The following is a 19,118-nucleotide window of genomic DNA, read 5'->3' as shown; positions in this document are numbered from 1 at the left end:
CGATTTGAAAGTCTTGACAAGGCTAGAAATGGGCCGATAGAAACTGGTGAGATTCCTCAGATTGTTTTCCATGCTTTGCTGGGTACTCTCTCAATATATTAAATCATCGTTCTAAGTACATTTGAATCAAAGGGGGAAAAAAGAAAAAATAGAGCAACGCGAACAAGACCGTGTTTTCCACGAAGGGCAGGTTTCTCTGCAGGTGGTTTAAGCGGTGCCCCGGAACCAAGAGGCACAGGGTCCTAGCACGGAAGGCCAGCACGGAAGCCCGACTGTAACACCGCCACGGGGGGGGGGGGGGGCGGGGGCTCGGGGTTCCCTGCCGGTGTGAAGCTTCTTTTGGTGCCGCCCCTTTTCCTCTTGCTCTTTCTAAGTCCTCACCCTTCCGTCAGTTCCGGAGAGGAACCCTTTTTAAGTTTCTTGCAAGTTGAAGCGTAGGACCGATTTCGTCAACACAATCCGGAACGGTCAACATGGCGGCGGCCATAAGATGTGCTGGTCGAGGTAAAGCAATGCGTGATCCGGGCTTGGGGGGAAGTAGCTCCGGTGTCCTCCTGCGGTGGGCCAGACTCTCCTAGGCACGGGTCTGCGCGGCGGGCTCGAGGGCTCCCTGTTGTTGCGAGTTCTAGGTTCTCCAGAGGGCAACTGCTACTCACAAACGGCTTCACAGACGTCTCGCTCCCTTCTGGAGCCGCGAACCCCAGGCCTGGAGTGGGAGGCGGTGTGCGCTGCCAGCCTGCAGCCGCCCGTCGGGGCCGAGGTGGAGACGCGGTTCCGCCTCCAGCACGGGGTGCGGGCTGCGTGGGAGAACCTCGTAAGGACGTGAGTTCTGGCGTGGAAAAGGCGGCGTGCTGAAGTGAGCCGCACCTGTGAACTCCCGCCGCGCAGAACGCTCACCGGCGCCTGCCCAGGCCGCCCTGCCGGCGACTCTCATTCTTAAAGGTCCAGACGTTGCGTGATTTGCATCGACCTTTATCGTTGGGAGACTAAGTGTGTCCTACTTCTTGGTAGTAGCTCTTTTCCGGACTTAGTAAACTCCACGATTTATTGTCTAGGAGGACAGCCCTTTTTGGTACAATTTTTTTTTTTTTGGTACAGTGCTCTTTAATTTTTGTTTTGTGATTTTGAAGCACCGATACATATTGTTATTGATTAAGGTAGCTCTTTAGTTGAAGGCAGCAGCCAGCATCACTCCTGTTTTACAGAGGAATAAACTGATCCCGTTAAAGTACGTGGTAGCGCTCGTATAACTAGTGAATGGCAGGGGCAAAACTGAAGCTTCACTCCTAGGCTAGAGATTTTTTCTTTTCTTTTTTTTTTTTTTTTAACCTACATCCTGCTTTTTCTCTGTGAGCTTCTTTTGGGAATGCTTAGCGTCAAGACAGGATTCTGTGTTGGGGATAGTTGTTTAAAAGAGTGGTGATAACTACGAAGTGACCAAGCCAGAAAGTGTATCTTTACTGAAAAGAGACTTACGGTATTTTCTACATGTATGACAGAAATAACACTATTTTAGACAAACCAAAAAGAGAACTGAGGATTATCATTTTCTTCGTGCCACATTTTCTTCTCTTGGCTTCTAGCATTCCTCTCTTAATTTTCTTTTTATCTCACCTGTCATTTCTCACATTACTTTGCTAGTTCCACCTCCTCTCCCCAGTCTCTTACCTTGCAATACCTCAGGAGCCAGGAACCCATCTTTAATCTCCATGTCTTTTTTTTTTTTAAAGATTTTATTTATTTATTCATGAGAGACACAGAGGCAGAGACACAGGCAGAGGAAGAAGTAGGCTCCATGCAGGGAGCCCGACGCGGAGATTGACACGGGGGGGGGGGGGGGGGGGGCTCAATCCCAGGACCCCAGGATCAAGCCCTGAGCCACCTAAGTGTCCCCCAATCTTCATGTCTTTTGTATGTAAATTCATTCCTCTAGTGATCTCTTCCAAGTTTCCTGGCTTTCACTAGTATCTATATCTTAATGGCTCTCAAATTTTTATCTATGGTTGGGACCTCTTGTAAACTTTAGTTAGTTAGTAAAGGGATAGAAGTTTTTTTTTTTTTTTAATTTTTTTATTTATTTATGATAGTCACAGAGAGAGAGAGAGAGAGAGAGGCAGAGACATAGGCAGAGGGAGAAGCAGGTTCCATGCACCAGGAGCCCGATGTGGGATTCGATCCTGGGTCTCCAGGATCGCGCCCTGGGCCAAAGGCAGGCGCCAAACCGCTGCGCCACCCAGGGATCCCGGGATAGAAGTTTATTAAGCAAAGATAGAGAGAAAGCTCTCAGAAGTGGGAGGGGTCTCGACAGGGTTTCCCCTCTTGTGAACTTTAGATTCTTAAACTTACCTGCCAATTCTAGGTCTCCACTTGTATATCTCATTAGCACTTAACACTTGTCAGAAATCAGACTCATCATAGCCTGCAGTCTTCCCCCTCTCATTTGATGGTAACTTCATCCTCTTAGTTGTTTGGGCCAAAAGCATATCCACAATTCCCTCTCTTTTTCCCACACTTCACATAAAATAGTTGACACATTTGTTGGTTTACCCTCAAAATAAATCCAAAATCTATGTCCTCACTATACTATAGCAACTACCTTGCATGCCATTACAGTTCCTCACCTGGCATTCACTATGTTCTCAAAAGGTAGGGAAATTGGTCTTTTAAGAACCTAAATCATATTACCCTTATTCTCAAAACTGTAAGACCTCCCCATTTTTCTTAGTTTTTAGAATGGCCTAACGATGTGTTGTCCATATTGTTATCCACTATTGAACACTTCAGGTGTGGTTAATCTAAATTGAGTGTGACAAATACATATTAGATTTTGAAGACTTAGTACCAAAAAAAGTAAAATACCTGAGTTTTTTTTAATATTAATAACATGTTGAAATGATAATGTTTTGAGTTATTAGCTGTAATATGTTAATTTTATTAATTAAGTTCACTGGTTTCTTTTTTTACCCTTTTTAATGTGGCTATTAGACAATTTAAAGATATACGTGTAGTTTACATTCTACTTCCACTGGACAGCACTGGCCTAGGGTCTTCACACCTGCCTTATCCCCCCTACTCACCCACTCACCCAGGTTACCTCTCTGACCTCTTTTCCAGTTACCTTTCTACTTACTCTGTGTTCTCTAGTCACATTGCCCTAATCAACACCAAGAACATTTCTGCCTTGGGACAACTTTTTCCTCCAACTGGGGTGGGCTTGAACGCTTTTTCTAGAAATTTGTGTGACTGATTTTCCCATTTCTTTCAAATCTTTTGAACTTTTGTTCAAAATTATGTTTGTGAAGTTCATCCATAGAACACATAGTTTAGTCATTTTTACTCTTCTCTAGCTTTCCAGTATAGGAATATAGCACAATTTATTTATGGATTCTACGGTAGATAAATGTTTGGGTTCTTTTCTGCAGTATTGCCATTACAAAGATATGATGATGATAATGATGATGATGAATGATGATTTATTTTAATTCCAGTATAGTTGACATACAGTGTTAGTTTCAGATCTATAATATGGTGATTCAGCAATTCTATATATTGCTCAGTGCTCATCATGATAAGTGTATTTTAATCCTCTTCACCTATTTCACCCATCCCTCCACCCACTTCCCCTCTGGTAACCATCTATTCTCTATAGTTAACAGTCTTTTTTTTCCTTTTTTGGTTTATCTCTTTTTAATTTTTTTTTTCTTAAATTCCACATATGGGTGAAATATATAGTATTTGTTTTTCTCTGGCTGATTCATTCACTTATAATATCTAGATCCATCCATGCTGTTGCAAATGGCAAGATTTCATTCTTTTTTTTATGGCTAAGTAATATTTCATAGTGTGTGTATACACAGACACCAATCCCACATCTTCTTTTTCCATTGATTGATGGATGGACTCTTCGACTACTTCCATAATTTGGCTGTTATAGTAATGCTGCAGTAAACATAGAAGTGCATGTATCTTTTTGAATTAGTGTTTTCATATTCTTTGGGTAAATACCCAGTAGTGGAATTAGTGGATCATATGGTAATTTTTTTTCTATTTTTAATTTTTTGAGGAACCTCCACACTTTTTTCCACAGTGGCTACACCAGTTTACATTCACCAACAGTGCTCGAGGTTGCTTTGTTTTTGTATCCGTGCCAAAATTTCTTTTGTGTATTGTTGATTTTAGCCATTCTGACAGGTTATGAAGTGCTGTCTCATTATAGTTTTGATTTATATTTCCCTGATGATGAGTGATCTTGCGAATTTTTTCATGAGTCTGTTGGACATCCATGTCTTTTTGGAGAAATGTCTGTTCATGTCTTCTGCCCATTTTTAAATTGAATTATTTGTTTTTTTTGTAGAGTTTTGTAAGTACTTTATATATTTTGGATACTAACCTGTTATTGGATATGTCATTTGAAAATATCTTCTCCCATTTAGTAGGTCATCTTTTAGTTTTGTTGATTGTTTCCTTTGCCGTGCAGAAGCTTTTTATTTTAATGTCGACTCAGTAGTTTGTTTTTTGCTTTTGTTTCCTTTGCCTCAGGAGATACATCCAGAAGGATGTTGCTACAGCTGATGTCCAAGAAACTACTGCCTGTTCTCTCCACTAAAATTTTTATGGTTTCAGGTCTCACATTTAGGTTTTTTTTTTTAAGATTTATTCATTTATTTTAGAGTTAGAGGTTGAGCAGGGGGAAAGGCAATGAGAAGGGAGAGAAAAGATAGAATCTCAAGCAGACTCCCCTCTGAGCATTGAGCCTGATGCTGGGCACAATCCCATAACCATAAGATTGTGACCTGAGCTGTAACCAAAAGTTGGATGCTTGACTGACTGAGCCATTCAGACACCCCTCACATTTAGGTTTTTAATCCATTTTGAATTTATTTTTGTGTATGGTGTAAGATAATGGTCCAGTTTCATTCTTTTGCACATAGCTGTCCAGTTATCTCAATGCCATTTGTTGAAGAGATTTTCTTTTTCCCATTGCATATTCTTGCCTAGTTTGTCAAAGATTAATTGGCCATATAATTATGGGTTTATTTTTGGGCTTTCTATTCTTTTCTGTTGGTCTATGTGTCTATTTCTGTGCCAATACTATATTGTTTTGATTACTGCAGATTTGTAGTATATTTTGAAATCTGGGATTGAGATGCCACCAGTTTCATTTTTCTTTTTCAAGATCACTTTAGATACTCAGGGTCTTTTGTAGTTCCCTACAAATTTTAGGATCATTTGTTCTAGTTCTGTGAAAAATGCTATTGGTATTTTGATAGGGATTGCATTAAATCTGTAGGTTGCTTTGGGCAGTTACAGATGTTTTAACAATATTTGTTATCCCAATCCATGAGCTTGGAATATCTTTCCATTAGTTTGTGTTATCTTCAATTCCTTTCTTCAGTGTTTTCTAGTTTTCAGAGTACATGTCTTTCCCCTCTTTAAGTTTATTCCTTCTTATTTTATTGTTTTTGGTGCAATTGTAAATGGGACTGTTTTCTTAATTTCTCTTTCTGCTACCTCATTATTAATATAAAGAAATACAATGGATTTCTATATTGATTTTTGTGTCCTGCAATCTTACTGAACTCATTTATCAGTTATAGTAATTTTTTAGTGGAGTCTTTGGGTTTTCTTTATATAGTATGTTATCTGCAAATCGTGAAAGTGTGACTTCTTCCTTACTGATTTAGATCCTTTTATTTCTTACTGTTGTCTGATTGCTGTGGCCAGGACTTCCACTACTATGTTGAATAAATGAGAATGGATATCCTTGTCTTGTTCCTGATCTTAGGGGAAAAGCTCTCAGTTTTTCTCCTTTGAGGATGATGTTAGTTGTAGGTTTCTCATATATGGCATTTACTATGTTGAGGTATGTTCCCTCTAAATCTTCTTTGTTGAGGGTTTTTATCTTGAAGGGATGTTGTACTTTGTCAAATGCTTTTTCTGCATCTACTGAAATGATACTATTGTTTTTTATTTCTTATTGATATGATGTATATCACATTGGTTAGTTTGAGAATATTTAAACTTGTATCACAGGAATAAATCCCACTTGAATCATGGTAAATGAGCTTTTTAATATATTGTTAGACTCAGTTTACTAATATTTTGTTGAGGGTTTTTGCATCTATGCCCAGAGATATTGACCTTTAGTTCTCTTTCTCTGTAGTGTCTTTATCTTGTTTCAGCATCAGGGTAATGCTGGCCTCATAAGATGAATTTGGAAGCTTTCCTTCCTTTTCTTTTTTTTTTTCTTTTTTTAAGATTTATTTATTTATTCATAAGAATACATAGAGAGGAGAGAGAGAGAGGCAGAGACACAGGCAGAGGGAGAAGCAGGCTTCATGCAGGGAGCCTGATGTGGGACTCTATCTGGGGACTCCAGGATCACATCCTGGGCCAAAGGCGGCACTAAACTGCTGAGCCACCCGGGCTGCCCTCCTTCCTTTTCTATTTTTTAGAATAGTTTGAGAAGAATGGGTAACTCTTCTTTAAATGTTTGGTAGAATTTATCTGTGAAGCCATCTGGTCCTGGACTTTTGTTTGTTGGTTGGACTTTTGATTACTGATTCAATTTCATTGCTGGTAGTCATTCTGTTCATTTTCTATTTCTTTCTGTTTTAGTTTTGATAGATTATATGTTTCTAGGATTTTATCCGTTTCTTCTAGGTTGTCCAATTTGTTGGCATATAATTTTTCATTATATTCTCTTATAATGGTTTGTATTTCTGTGATGTCAGACATTATTTCTCCTCTTTCTTTTTTTTTTTTTTTTTGAGATTTTATTTATTTATTCATGAGAAACACAGGAGAGAGAGAGAGAGGTAGAGGGAGAAGCAGGCTCCATGCAGGGAGCCCGACGTGGAGCTTGATCCCAGGTCTCCAGGATCACACCCTGGGTTGAAGGTGGCGCTAAACCGCCAAGCCCCCCCCCCCCCCCCCCCCGGGCTGCCCACCTCTTTCATTTCTGATTTTGGTTTAAGTCCTTTCTCTCTCTCTTTTGATGATTCTGGCTCAAGGTTTCTCGATTTTGTTGATCTTTTCAAAGAACCAGTTTCTGGTTTCATTGATCTGTTCTATTGTTTGCTTTTAGTTTCATTTATTTCTGCTCTAATCTATTATTTCCTTCCTTCTACTGGTTTGAGGTTTTGTTTGTTCTTCTTTTACTAGCTCCTTTAGGTAGAAGGTTAGGTTCTTTATTTGAGATTTTTCTAGCTTCTTGAGATAGGCCTGTATTGTTGTGAACTTTCCTCTTAGAACAGCTTTTCCACCTCCAAAGGCTTTGACCATTGTGTTTTCATTTTAATTTGTCTGCATGTATTCTTTGATTTCCTCTTTGATTTCTTGGTGAGCCTTTCATTGTTTAGTAGCATGTTATTTAACCTTCATGTATTTGTGTTTTTTACAGATTTTTCTTGGGGTTGATTTCTAGTTTCATAATGTCTTGGTCAGAAAACATGAATGGGATGACTTTAATCTTCTTAATTTTGTTGAGACTTGTTTTGTGGCCTAATATGTGATTTATTCTGTAGAATGTTCCATATGCTTTGGAGAAGAATGTGTATTTTGGTGTTTGGGAATGGAATGTTATGAATATGTTAGATATATCTTGTCCAATGTGTCATTCAGAACTACTGTTTTCTTGTTGATTTTTCCATTTGAATAATTTATCCATTGACGTAAGTGGGTTGTTAAAGTCCCCTACTATTATTATATTACTGCTGATTACTCCCTTTAGGTTTATTGTTAGCTGCTTTATGTATTGGGTCCTTCTATGTTGAATGCATAAATATTTACAGTCGTTATATCTTTTTGTTTTGTTTTTCCCTTTGTGATTATATAATGTTCCCCTTTTTTCTCCTGTTACAGTCTTTGTTTTAAAGTCTATTTTGTCCAGTATAAATATTGCTCCTTTCTTTTCACTTCCATTTGCCTGATAATGCTTTTCCATCCCTTCACTCTCATTCTGCATATTTGTGGGGGTTTTTTTGTTGTTTTTTGTGTGTGTGTGTGTGTGTGTGTGTTTTTTTTTTTTTTTGTAGCAAACTCTACTCCAGTGTGTGGGCTTCCAGCTCGACCCTGATATTGAGTCACATGCTCTACTGACTGAGCCAGCCAGATACCTCAATCTGCATGTGTCATTAGGTCTGAAATGAGTTTGTTATAGGCAACATATAGATGCATGTTGCTTTTTAAATCTATTTTATTATTCTGTGTCTTTTGACTTGAACATATAGTCCATTTATTCAGAGTAATTACTACCATTTGGTTACTTGTTTTATGATTGTTTGTAGTTCTCTGTTTCTTCTTTCTCTCTTCTCTCATGGTTTTTTGGCTTTCTTCATGATACACTTGGATTTTTTCTCTCTCTTTTTTTTTTTTAAAGATTTTATTCATTTATTTATGATAGACATAGAGAGAGAGAGAGGCAGAGACACAGGCAGAGGGAGAAGCAGGCTCCATGCCGGGAGCCTGACGTGGGACTCGATCCCGGGACTCCAGGATCACGCCCTGGGCCAAAGGCAGGCTCCAAACCGCTGAGCCACCCAGGGATCCCCGGATTTTTTTCTTTTTGCATATCACTGGTTTTTGATTTGTGGTTACTGTTAGGTTTCTATTTGACATATTATACATACAGCAGTCTAAATGGATGGTTTCTTAAGTTTGGATCCATTCTTTACTCCTCTCCTCCCCATGTTATAGATATATGGTGTCATACTTTACATCATTTTATTTTTGTGAATCCCTGACTGATTTTTATAGATATACTTATTTTTACAGCTTTTGTGTTTCCTGCTTTTCTTATTCCTACTTATGGTCTTTCCCTTTCACTCAAAGAGTCCCCTTTAACATTCCTGTTGGACTAGTTTACTTGGTCATAAGTTCCTTTAACTTTTGTTTGTCTGGGAAACTATCTCTCCCTCTATTTTTTTTTTTTTTTTCTCCCTCTATTTTGAATGATAGCTTTGCTGGATACAGTGTTCTTGGCTGCAGGTTTTTTTTTTTTTTCTTTCAGCGCTTTGAGTTTATCATGCCACTTTCTTCTGACCTGCAAAGTTTGTGCTGAAAATCTTCTGATAGGCTTATAGGGTTTCCCTTATATGTAACTTTTCAGTTGCTGCTTTTTTTTTTTTTTTTAAGATTTTATTTGTTTATTCATGAGAGACACAGAGAGGGAGGAAGAGAGAGAGAGGCAGAGACACAGGCAGAGGGAAAAGCAGGCTCCAAGCAGAGAGCCCGACGCAGGGCTCAATCCTGGGACTCCAGGATCAAGCCCTGGGCCGAGGGCAGTGCTAAACCAGTAAGCCACCCGGGCTGCCCTGTTGCTGCTTTTAAAATTCTTTCTTAACAACTACTTTTTGCCATTTTAATTCGTATGTGTTTTGGTGTGGACCTCCTTTGTTTGATTTTGTTAGGGGATCTCTATACATCCTGGATCTGGATTTTTGTCCACCCCCCGCAAGATTTAGAAATTTTCTGCTATTATTTCTTTAGATAAATTTTCTGCACCCCTTTTTTCTTCTGGGATCCCTGTAATGGGAATGTTATTATGCTTGTTGGTGTTACTGAGTTCCCTAAGTCTATTTTCATATTTATTATTATGTTTCTTTCTCTTGTTTAGCTTGATTGCTTTCCATTATTCTATCCTACAGGTCACTACCATTTAATCCATCTAGTATATTTTTAATTTTAGCTATTGAGTTCTTTGATTGGTTTTATTTTATGTTTTCCATCCCTTTGTTAAAGCCTCACTGAGGTTCTTTACCTTTTTCTCAAGTCCAGTGAATTATTTTTATGACCATTACTTTACATTCCCTATCAGGCATATTATTTAGGTCTCTTGCTGTGATTTTTGTTCTATTTCTCACTTGGAACATATTCATCTGTATCCTCATTTTTTCTAGCTCTCTGTGTCTGTTTCTGTGTGTTTAAAAAGTCAGCTGTCTTCTGCTCTTGAAAGTAGTAGCCTTATGGAGAACAGGTCCTGTAGTGTGCTGCAGTGCAATGTCCCCTACTCACCAGAGCCTGGCACTTCAACCGTATCTTCAGTGAGTGTGGCATGTGCCCTGCTGTTGTGGCTGAACCATGTTTGCCTTCAGTCCAGTCATCTGCAATGGCTCTCTTGGCTTGTTGTGGGCAGGGTTTGGTCCCTCAGTTATTAATGGGCTAGTATGGGGCCACCTGGGACTTAAAGTTGAGTCAGATCAGGGATTTGCCAGAGATGCAATAGCACCTGACTATAGGTGAATGTGGGGGCAGTGTGCTTGGTGCCAGCAAGGTCCAAGTTGACAGGACCAGACCTCCAGCACCATATAGACTGAGACAGGTTGTGTTGGAGGGGGCAGATCTGCAGAAGTGCTCAGGATTGGGATGCATGGTGTTAGCAAGGTTTGCATGGGTCTGTTGTGAGAGGAGACCCAGATCAGAGGCCTGGCTGGTGGGGGCATGTCAGAAAGAGAACAGGGAACAGGGCACACTCTTAGCAAGTTAAGTAGCAAGTGTTGATGATGCACTGGTTCCTAAAGGTGTTGGTGTGTTGATGCTGGGGGTAAGGCATGAAAATGGTTACTGCCAGTAGTTTTGTTCCTGGAGAAGTCTCTCAAGGATCCCTGCCTCTCCAGCGCATGCTCTGAGATTTATATAAACCAATCTCCCTCCTGTACATCCCAGGCATTTTTCAAACTGCTGTATTGTGCTGTATTGCATGGGGACTCTTTGTTTTGCTGCCTCTTTAAGGGCAGGGACTCAGTTTCCTCTTGTCCTCCTGGCTCCCTTCTGTCTCTCCCTCCTGTCTCTCCCATGAGCCTGCTGATTTGTAAGGTTCCAGGTCTTAAGACTTGCTTAAGAACTACTGAAATTCAGCCCCTCTGGTTTTCAAAGCCAAATGTTATGGAGATTGGTCTTCCCTGTGTGGGCTCCTTGGTGTGAGGGTCTGTTTCTGTCCCCTTTCTGTGTCCATGGTCTCCCTCTCTCCTGTGGACAGCCTTGCAGGTCCATTTAGCCCCTCTTTGAAGTGGCCTTGGCCTCTTCTCTACATTTAGCTGTAGAGAGTCTGATCTGCCAGCTTTTGGGGCATTTTCTGGATTATTTACATTGAATTGGTTGTTAACTAGTTGTATCCCAGGGGTGAGGAGAGCTTATGGACCTCTTACCTTTGCCATCTTCCCCAGAAGTCTCCTGACATTATGATGTTGTTATTTTGGGCATGTATCTTGGTACACATGTGTCGGAGTTCTTCTAGGGCATATTTCTACAAGTGGAATTACTGCATCATTGATATATATATGCCCAGCTCATTGAGTTATGCCATTTTATTTTCCAAAGTGGTATTCCAGTTCATACTTTTATTTACTATGTGTAAAATTTACCCTTACTTAACATTTTCAGCAACTCCAGACTTAAAAAAAAAAAAAAGTTGCCAATCTGATGTATGTAAAATTTTGCTACTTAAATGATCGCACCTAGAAACTGTTATCTGTCCACAATTTAATCAAAGCATTCCTTGCTTTACTCTTTACTTTTTCATAAGAACTCTTGTGGAAAAAAATGATGTCAGCTGCAGTAAATGACATACTTAGTGATGTGGTTGATTTACATGCTGCTGTAATTTTGATTTATAGGCCAACTGACCACTCTTTAAATAGCACTGTGGAATGATATTTTATTATATATTTTTTTAAAGATTTATTTATTTATTTATGATAGACATACAGAGAGAGAGAGAGAGGCAGAGAAACAGGAGGAGGGAGAAGCAGGCTCCATGCCAGGAGCCCGATGTGGGACTCGATCCTGGTACTCCAGGATTGCACCCTGGGCCAAAGGCAGGCGCTAAACCGCTGAGCCACCCAGGGATCCCCCTTATTATATTTTAAATTAATATTTACTTGATTACTAATGAAATTATGCATTTTCCCATACATGCATGTACCGTTTATGTTTCCTTTAAAATTAGCCTGTTCATCTCTTTTATTTTTTAATTGGGTTGATCTTACATATTCTGGATATTAATCCTTTGTTCTATAGGTTGCTATTATGTTCTCCCAGTTTTTGGCTTGCCTTTCATTTTCTTTAATAAACAGATGTTCTTAACATTAATAAGTTACTTTTTGGCTAGTGCTTTTGGGTTTTGTTTGTGAAATTGTTCCCTCCCAAACAGTCAAAAAGATATTTTTCTATATTCTGAAAACCTTTAGTTTGTCATTCAAATGTAAATCCTTAGTCCACCTACATTTGATTTTTGAGTGTGTGCGTGGTGTGAGATAGGGATCTAAATATACTCTTTTCCCTATGCATAATCCCTTTTCTTAACCCCACTTAATTGAATTCTTCATGAAGTGATTGGTAATAGCATTTGTCCTATTTCAGATATACATAGAGAATAAAATTTAAATTCTTAAAAAGAAATTCAGGATATGTATATCATATTCCATAATAGTAGAGCTAACATACTCTGTTGATCCTGAACTGGATTAAGTTAAAACTAAGTGAAGCATGGGTGCCTGCCAAGCTTGGTTGGTAGAGCATGTGACTCAATCTGAGGTTTGTAAATTTGAGCCCCATGTTGAGTGTAGAGATTACCTAAAATCTTTTTAAAAAGTAAATAAAGACCGAATTATTCAATTAGATGTTTGCTTGGCTTTAGTTTCAAGAATTGAAGTTTCTACTTTTACAATTTTTTATTAAGATTTATTATTTGAGAGAAAGAATGTGCACAAGTGCGACGGGCAGAGGGAGAGGGAAAGAGAATCCCAAGCCAGCTCCTCACTGAGTACAGAGCCCAATGTGAGCCTTGATCCCATGACCCTGAAATCATGACCTGAGCTGAAACCAGGAGTAGGACTGTTAACTGACTGGGCCACCCAGCTGCCCCTATTATTATGCTTTTTAAAGAATGGTTGAGACTCATAAAATATTGAATATTTTTTTTCGGAAAATATTAAAGATGAAAAAATTATGGGGGTAATGTTTAATGTTAATATTTTATATGTTTTTTTTTCTTTCAAGTCTTGATACGTCATCAAAAGCATAGTCTTTCAAAGAAGGCTTATCAGATACCTCTTTATCCTTGTTCTGTATATGTTCAGGTGTCCAGCAGACATTTTGCTACTGCTACAAAGTAAGTATCTTTTTTTTATTACTTTTGTTTGCTTTTATTTAAAATTTTGATTAAAAAACATGCTTTTCCCATAAAGATGTACAGGGGCATAGAATTATGAAAGTTATCATCTCTGCTTTTTTTTTTAACATTTTATAATTTAAAAGAAAAATATGATTTATTATAGTAATACTTAACATTTATTAAATACTGCTATTCAGTAACTAATTTAGTCTCCACAGCTATTTTATGTGGAAGCTGTTGTTATTATGTTCTTTTTTTCAGTTGAAAAGCAAGGCATTGAAAGATTATGTAACCTGCCTAGGTTCACAGTAGTAGTAAGTGTTGGAGCTAGGAGTTTGTGACATAAGATTTATATATTGGTCTCTGCCCCCAGTTTCTGATAGAGAGCTTCTAAAATTCCTGTAATCCCCGGAGTGATAGGGATGCTAGGAGCATCTATTGTTGTAATATTTGGTCTTTGACCCAGTTCCTGATACAGAGCTCCTAAAACTCTTGTAATTTTCTGGGTGATAGGAGCATTTTGTCCTAATAAGAAATTTTTGGTAGGCTCCCAGATGGGGACTCGTCTCCAGAAAGACTAAGCCATGATTAGAAGCTTTCAACCCTATCTGTTATCCAGGGAAGAGAGAGGATCTAGACATTGAGTTCATAATTAATCATGCCTCCATAAAAATCCCTGTACTGTGAGGTTCTGAAAGTTTCTGGATTGGTGAGCATACATCTGTGCCCAAAGGGTGGTACATCCAGACCCAATGGAGACAGAAACTCTTGCACTTCCAACTCTTCTGCATCTTGCCCTATGTACCTATTTATCTCTATTCTTTACCATATCTTTTGTTATATAAGAAACTGGTAAATGTTAACTAAGTGTTTCTATGAATTTTGTGAGCTATTCTAGCAAATTATGAAGTCTGTGGAGGGGGTCACAGGACCCCTTGATTTATTTATAGCTAGTTGGCCACAAATACAAGAGAGGCCTTTTGAATTGCTATTGGCATTTGAGGTGGGGGCAGTCTTATGGAACTGAGTCCTTAACTTGCGGGATCTGATGCTAAATCCAGGTAGATAGTATCAGAACTGCCGTTAATTGTTGGATACCTGGCTTGTATCAGATAATTGATTGGTGTGGGAAAAAATCCACACATTTAGTGTTAGAATTGTTTCTTATTTAATAGCCTGAATACCCTGTCCTGCATCTTGCTTGCTTTTAACTTAACAATATATCTTGGAGATTGTTTCAGATGGAGCTGTCTAGTTATTTATTTTTTTGTTGTTGAGATATAATTGACACATTATTGTCAGGTGTCCAACATAATGATTCATTATTTATATGTTTGGGGAAATGCTCACCACGGTCTGGTTAATATCTATCACTATACAGAGCTATCACTTTCTTTTCTTGTGATGAGAACTTTTGAATATTTACTCTTCTAGCAACTTTCAGATAGACAATATAATTTTATTAACTATAGTCACTGTGCTGTACATTATATCCCTATGATTATTTTAAAATTAGAAGTTTGTACTTTTGACCACCTTCTCCCATTTTACCCACCACGCCTGTCTCTGGTAACCACCAGTATGTTCTCAGCATCTGTGAATTATTATTATTATTGTTTTTTAAAGATTTCATGCATAAGTGAGATCATAAGGTCTTTTTATTCTCTGACTTGTTTCACTTAGCATAATGCCCTTAAAGTCCATCCATGTTGTCTCAAATGGCAAGATTTCATTCTTTATTTTTATGGCTGAATAATATTTCATTTTATATATCGACCATATTTTCTTTATTCATTCATTTGTCAATGGGCACTTAGGTTGTTTCCATGTTTTGGCTATTGTAAATAACACTCTAATGAACATGCCTATAGTGTTTCATTTCATATATCATAATTTAACCATTTACCTATTTCCCCCTCTGGTACCTATTTATTTTTTCCGTCTTTGTTATTGTAAATGAATAGTCATGTACATAAATCTTGTCAAGGATTTTGAATGTATTCATAGTATAAACACTGAGAATAGAATTTTTGAAACAAAAGATGTATGCCCTGCAGACGGAGAGCTCCATAGTTACTGCGGGAGCTGAATCCAGGGCTCCAGAGCTGGCCGCCACCACTGTGGTTGTTCCTCCTGGGGCCTCACGGGGTAAACAACCCCCACTGAGCCCTGCAGCAGGCAGGGGGCTGAGCAGCTCCCCCAAGTGCTAACACCTGAAAATCAGCACAACAGGCCCCTCCCCCAGAAGACCAGCTAGACGGACAAGTTCCAGGGGAACTCAAGGGACTTAAAGTATACAGATTCAGAAGATACTCCCCCGTGGTTTTTGTTTTGTTTTGTTTTGCTTTTTGATTTCAGTTTGCTTCCCCCAACCTTTTTTTCCTTTCTTTCTTTTTTCTTTCTTTTTCTTCTCCTTTTTTTTCTTTTTTCTTCCTTTTTTCTTTTTTCTTTTTCTCTTTTCTTTCCTTCTTTCTCTCCTCTCTCTTTCTCCTTTTCCCAATACAACTTGTTTTTGGCCACTCTGCACTGAGCAAAATGACTAGAAGGAAAACCTCACCTTAGAAGAAAGAATCAGAAACAGTCCTCTCTCCCACAGAGTTACAAAATCTGGATTACAATTCAGTGTCAGAAAGCCAATTCAGAAGCACTATTATAAAGCTACTGGTGGCTCTAGAAAAAAGCATAAAGGACTCAAGAGACCTCATGACTGCAGAATTTAGATCCAATCAGGCAGAAATTAAAAATCAACTGAATGAGATGCAATCCAAACTAGAAGTCCTAACTACGAGGGTTAATGAGGTGGAAGAACGAGTGAGTGACATAGAAGACAAGCTGATGGCAAAGAGGAAAACCGAGGAAAAAAGAGACAAACAATTAAAAGACCATGAGGATAGATTAAGGGAAATAAATGACAGCCTGAGGAAGAAAAACCTACGTTTAATTGGGGTTCCTGAGGGCGCTGAAAGGGACAGAGGACCAGAATATGTATTGGAACAAATCCTAGCTGAAAAATTTCCTAATCTGGGAAGGGAAACAGGCATTCAGATCCAGGAAATAGAGAGATCCCCCCCTAAAATCAATAAAAACCGTTCAACACCTCGACATTTAATAGTTAAGCTTGCAAATTCCAAAGATAAAGAGAAGATCCTTAAAGCAGCTAGAGACAACAAATCCCTGACTTTTATGGGGAGGAGTATTAGGGTAACAGCAGACCTCTCCACAGAGACCTGGCAGGCCAGAAGGGGCTGGCAGGATATATTCAGGGTCCTAAATGAGAAAAACATGCAATCAAGAATACTTTATCCAGCAAGGCTCTCATTCAGAATGGAAGGATAGAGCTTCCAAGACAGGCAGGAACTGAAAGAATATGTGACCTCCAAACCAGCTCTGCAAGAAATTTTAAGGGGGACTCTTAAAATTCCCCTTTAAGAAGAAGTTCAGTGGAACAATCCACAAAAACAAGGACTGAATAGATATGTTGACACTAAACTCATATCTATCAATAGTAACTCTGAAGGTGAACGGGCTTAATGACCCCATCAAAAGGCACAGGGTTTCAGACTGGATAAAAAAGCAGGACCCATCTATTTGCTGTCTACAAGAGACTCATTTTAGACAGAAGGACAACTACAGCCTGAAAATAAAAGGTTGGAGAACCATTTACCATTCAAATGGTCCTCAAAAGAAAGCAGGGGTAGCCATCCTTATATCAGATAAACTAAAATTTATCCCGAAGACTGTAGTGAGAGATGAAGAGGGACAGTATACCATACTTAAAGGATCTATCCAACAAGAGGACTTAACAATCCTCAATATATATGCCCCGAATTTGGGAGCTGCCAAATATATCAATGAATTAATAACCAAAGTTAAGACATACTTAGATAATACACTTATACTTGGTGACTTCAATCTAGTGCTTTCTATACTCGATAGGTCTTCTAAATACAACATCTCCAAAGAAACAAGAGCTTTAAATGATACACGGGACCAGATGGATTTCACAGATATCTACAGAACTTTACATCCAAACTCAACTGAATACACAGTCTTCTCAAGTGCACATGGAACTTTCTCCAGAATAGACCACATACTGGGTCACAAATTGGGTCTGAACCGATACCAAAAGATTGGTATCGTCCCCTGCATATTCTCAGACCATAATGCCTTGAAATTAGAACTAAATCACAACAAGAAGTTTGGAAGGACTTCAAACACGTGGAGGTTAAGGACCATCCTGCTAAAAGATGAAAGGGTCAACCCAGAAATTAAGGAAGAATTAAAAAGATTCATGGAAACTAATGAGAATGAAGATACAACTGTTCAAAATCCTTGGGATGCAGCAAAAGCAGTCCTGAGGGGGAAATACATCACAATACAAGCATCCATTCAAAAACTGGAAAGAACTCAAATACAAAAGCTAACCTTACACCTACAGGAGCTAGAGAAAAAACAGCACATAGATCCTACACCCAGCAGAAGAAGAGAGTTCATTAAGATTCGAGCAGAACTCAACGAAATTGAGACCAGAAGAACTGTGGAACAGATCAACAAAACCAGGAGTTGGTTCTTTGAAAGAATTAATAAGATAGATAAACCATTAGCCAACCTTATTAAAAAGAAGAGAGAGAAGACTCTAATTAATAAAATCATGAATGAGAAAGGAGCGATCACTACCAACACCAAGGAAATACAAACGATTCTAAAAACATATTATGAACACCTATACGCCAATAAATTAGGCAAACTAGAAGAATGCACGCATTCCTGGAAAGCCACAAACTACCAAAACTGGAACAGGAAGAAATAGAAAACCTGAACAGGCCAGTAACCAGGGAGGAAATTGAAGCAGTCATCAAAAACCTCCCAAGACACAAAAGTCCAGGGCCAGATGGCTCCCTGGGGAATTCTATCAAACGTTTAAAGAAGAAACCATACCTATTCTACTAAAGCTGTTTGGAAAGATAGAAAGAGATGGAGTACTTCCAAATTCGTTCTATGAGGCCAGCATCACCTTAATTCCAAAACCAGACAAAGACCCCACCAAAAAGGAGAATTACAGACCAATATCCCTGATGAACATGGATGCAAAAATTCTCAACAAGATACTAGCCAGTAGGATCCAACAACACATTAAGAAAATTATTCACCATGACCAAGTAGGATTTATTCCCTGGACACAAGGCTGGTTCAACACTCATAAAACAATCAGTGTGATTCATCATATCAGCAAGAGAAAAACCAAGAACCATATGATCCTCTCATTAGATGCAGAGAAAGCATTTGACAAAAGACAGCATCCATTCCTGATCAAAACTCTTCAGAGTGTAGGGATAGAGGGAACATTCCTCGACATCTTAAAAGCCATCTAGGAAAAGCCCACAGCAAATATCATTCTCAATGGGGAAGCACTGGGAGCCTTTCCCCTAAGATCAGGAACAAGACAGGGATGTCCACTCTCACCACTGCTATTCAACATAATACTGGAAGTCCTAGCCTCAGCTATCAGACAACAAAAAGACATTAAAGGCATTCAAATTGGCAAAGAAGAAGTCAAACTCTCCCTCTTCACTGATGACATGATACTCTACATAGAAAACCCAAAAGCCTCCACCTCAAGATTGCTAGAACTCATACAGCAATTTGGCAGTGTGGCAGGATACAAAATCAATGCCCAGAAGTCAGTGGCATTTCTATACACTAACAATGAGACTGAAGAAAGAGAAATTAAGGAGTCAATCCCATTTACAATTGCACCCAAAAGTATAAGATACCTAGGAATAAACCTAACCAAAGAGGTAAAGGCCCTATACCCTAAAAACTATAGAATACTTCTGAAAGAAATTGAGGAAGACACAAAGAATTCCATGCTCATGGATTGGCAGAATTGATATTGTGAAAATGTCAATGTTACCCAGGGCAATTTACACGTTTAATGCAATCCGTATCAAAATAACCATGGACTTTCTTCAGAGAGTTAGAACAAATTATTTTAAGATTTGTG

The 19,118-nt window shown here is 38.8% G+C and overlaps 1 protein-coding gene across 6 annotated transcripts in view; it reads left to right on the top strand.

Moving 5' to 3' along the window:
- Positions 1–262: 262 nt before the first annotated feature.
- MRPL1 (mitochondrial ribosomal protein L1) overlaps positions 263–19,118 on the top strand; it is a 105,953-nt gene continuing 87,097 nt past the window's right edge. For 2 of the 6 annotated variants that reach the window (XM_072745524.1, XM_072745526.1), the window contains exons 1-2: positions 296–504; positions 13,000–13,111. In XM_072745524.1, the coding sequence (XP_072601625.1) occupies positions 474–504; positions 13,000–13,111 (143 nt within the window). In that variant the 5' untranslated portion in view covers positions 296–473. Of the gene's footprint in view, positions 823–9,899; positions 10,044–12,999; positions 13,112–19,118 lie in introns of those variants that run through there. The other 4 variants (XM_025998223.2, XM_072745527.1, XM_072745528.1 and 1 more) reach the window with 4 other exon arrangements.

Source organism: Vulpes vulpes, unplaced genomic scaffold, assembly GCF_048418805.1.
Source record: "Vulpes vulpes isolate BD-2025 unplaced genomic scaffold, VulVul3 u000000899, whole genome shotgun sequence".
Classification (NCBI taxonomy): Eukaryota; Metazoa; Chordata; class Mammalia; order Carnivora; family Canidae; genus Vulpes; species Vulpes vulpes.
Note: the sequence above shows the minus strand (reverse complement) of the source record. Positions and strands in the feature narration are given on the sequence as shown.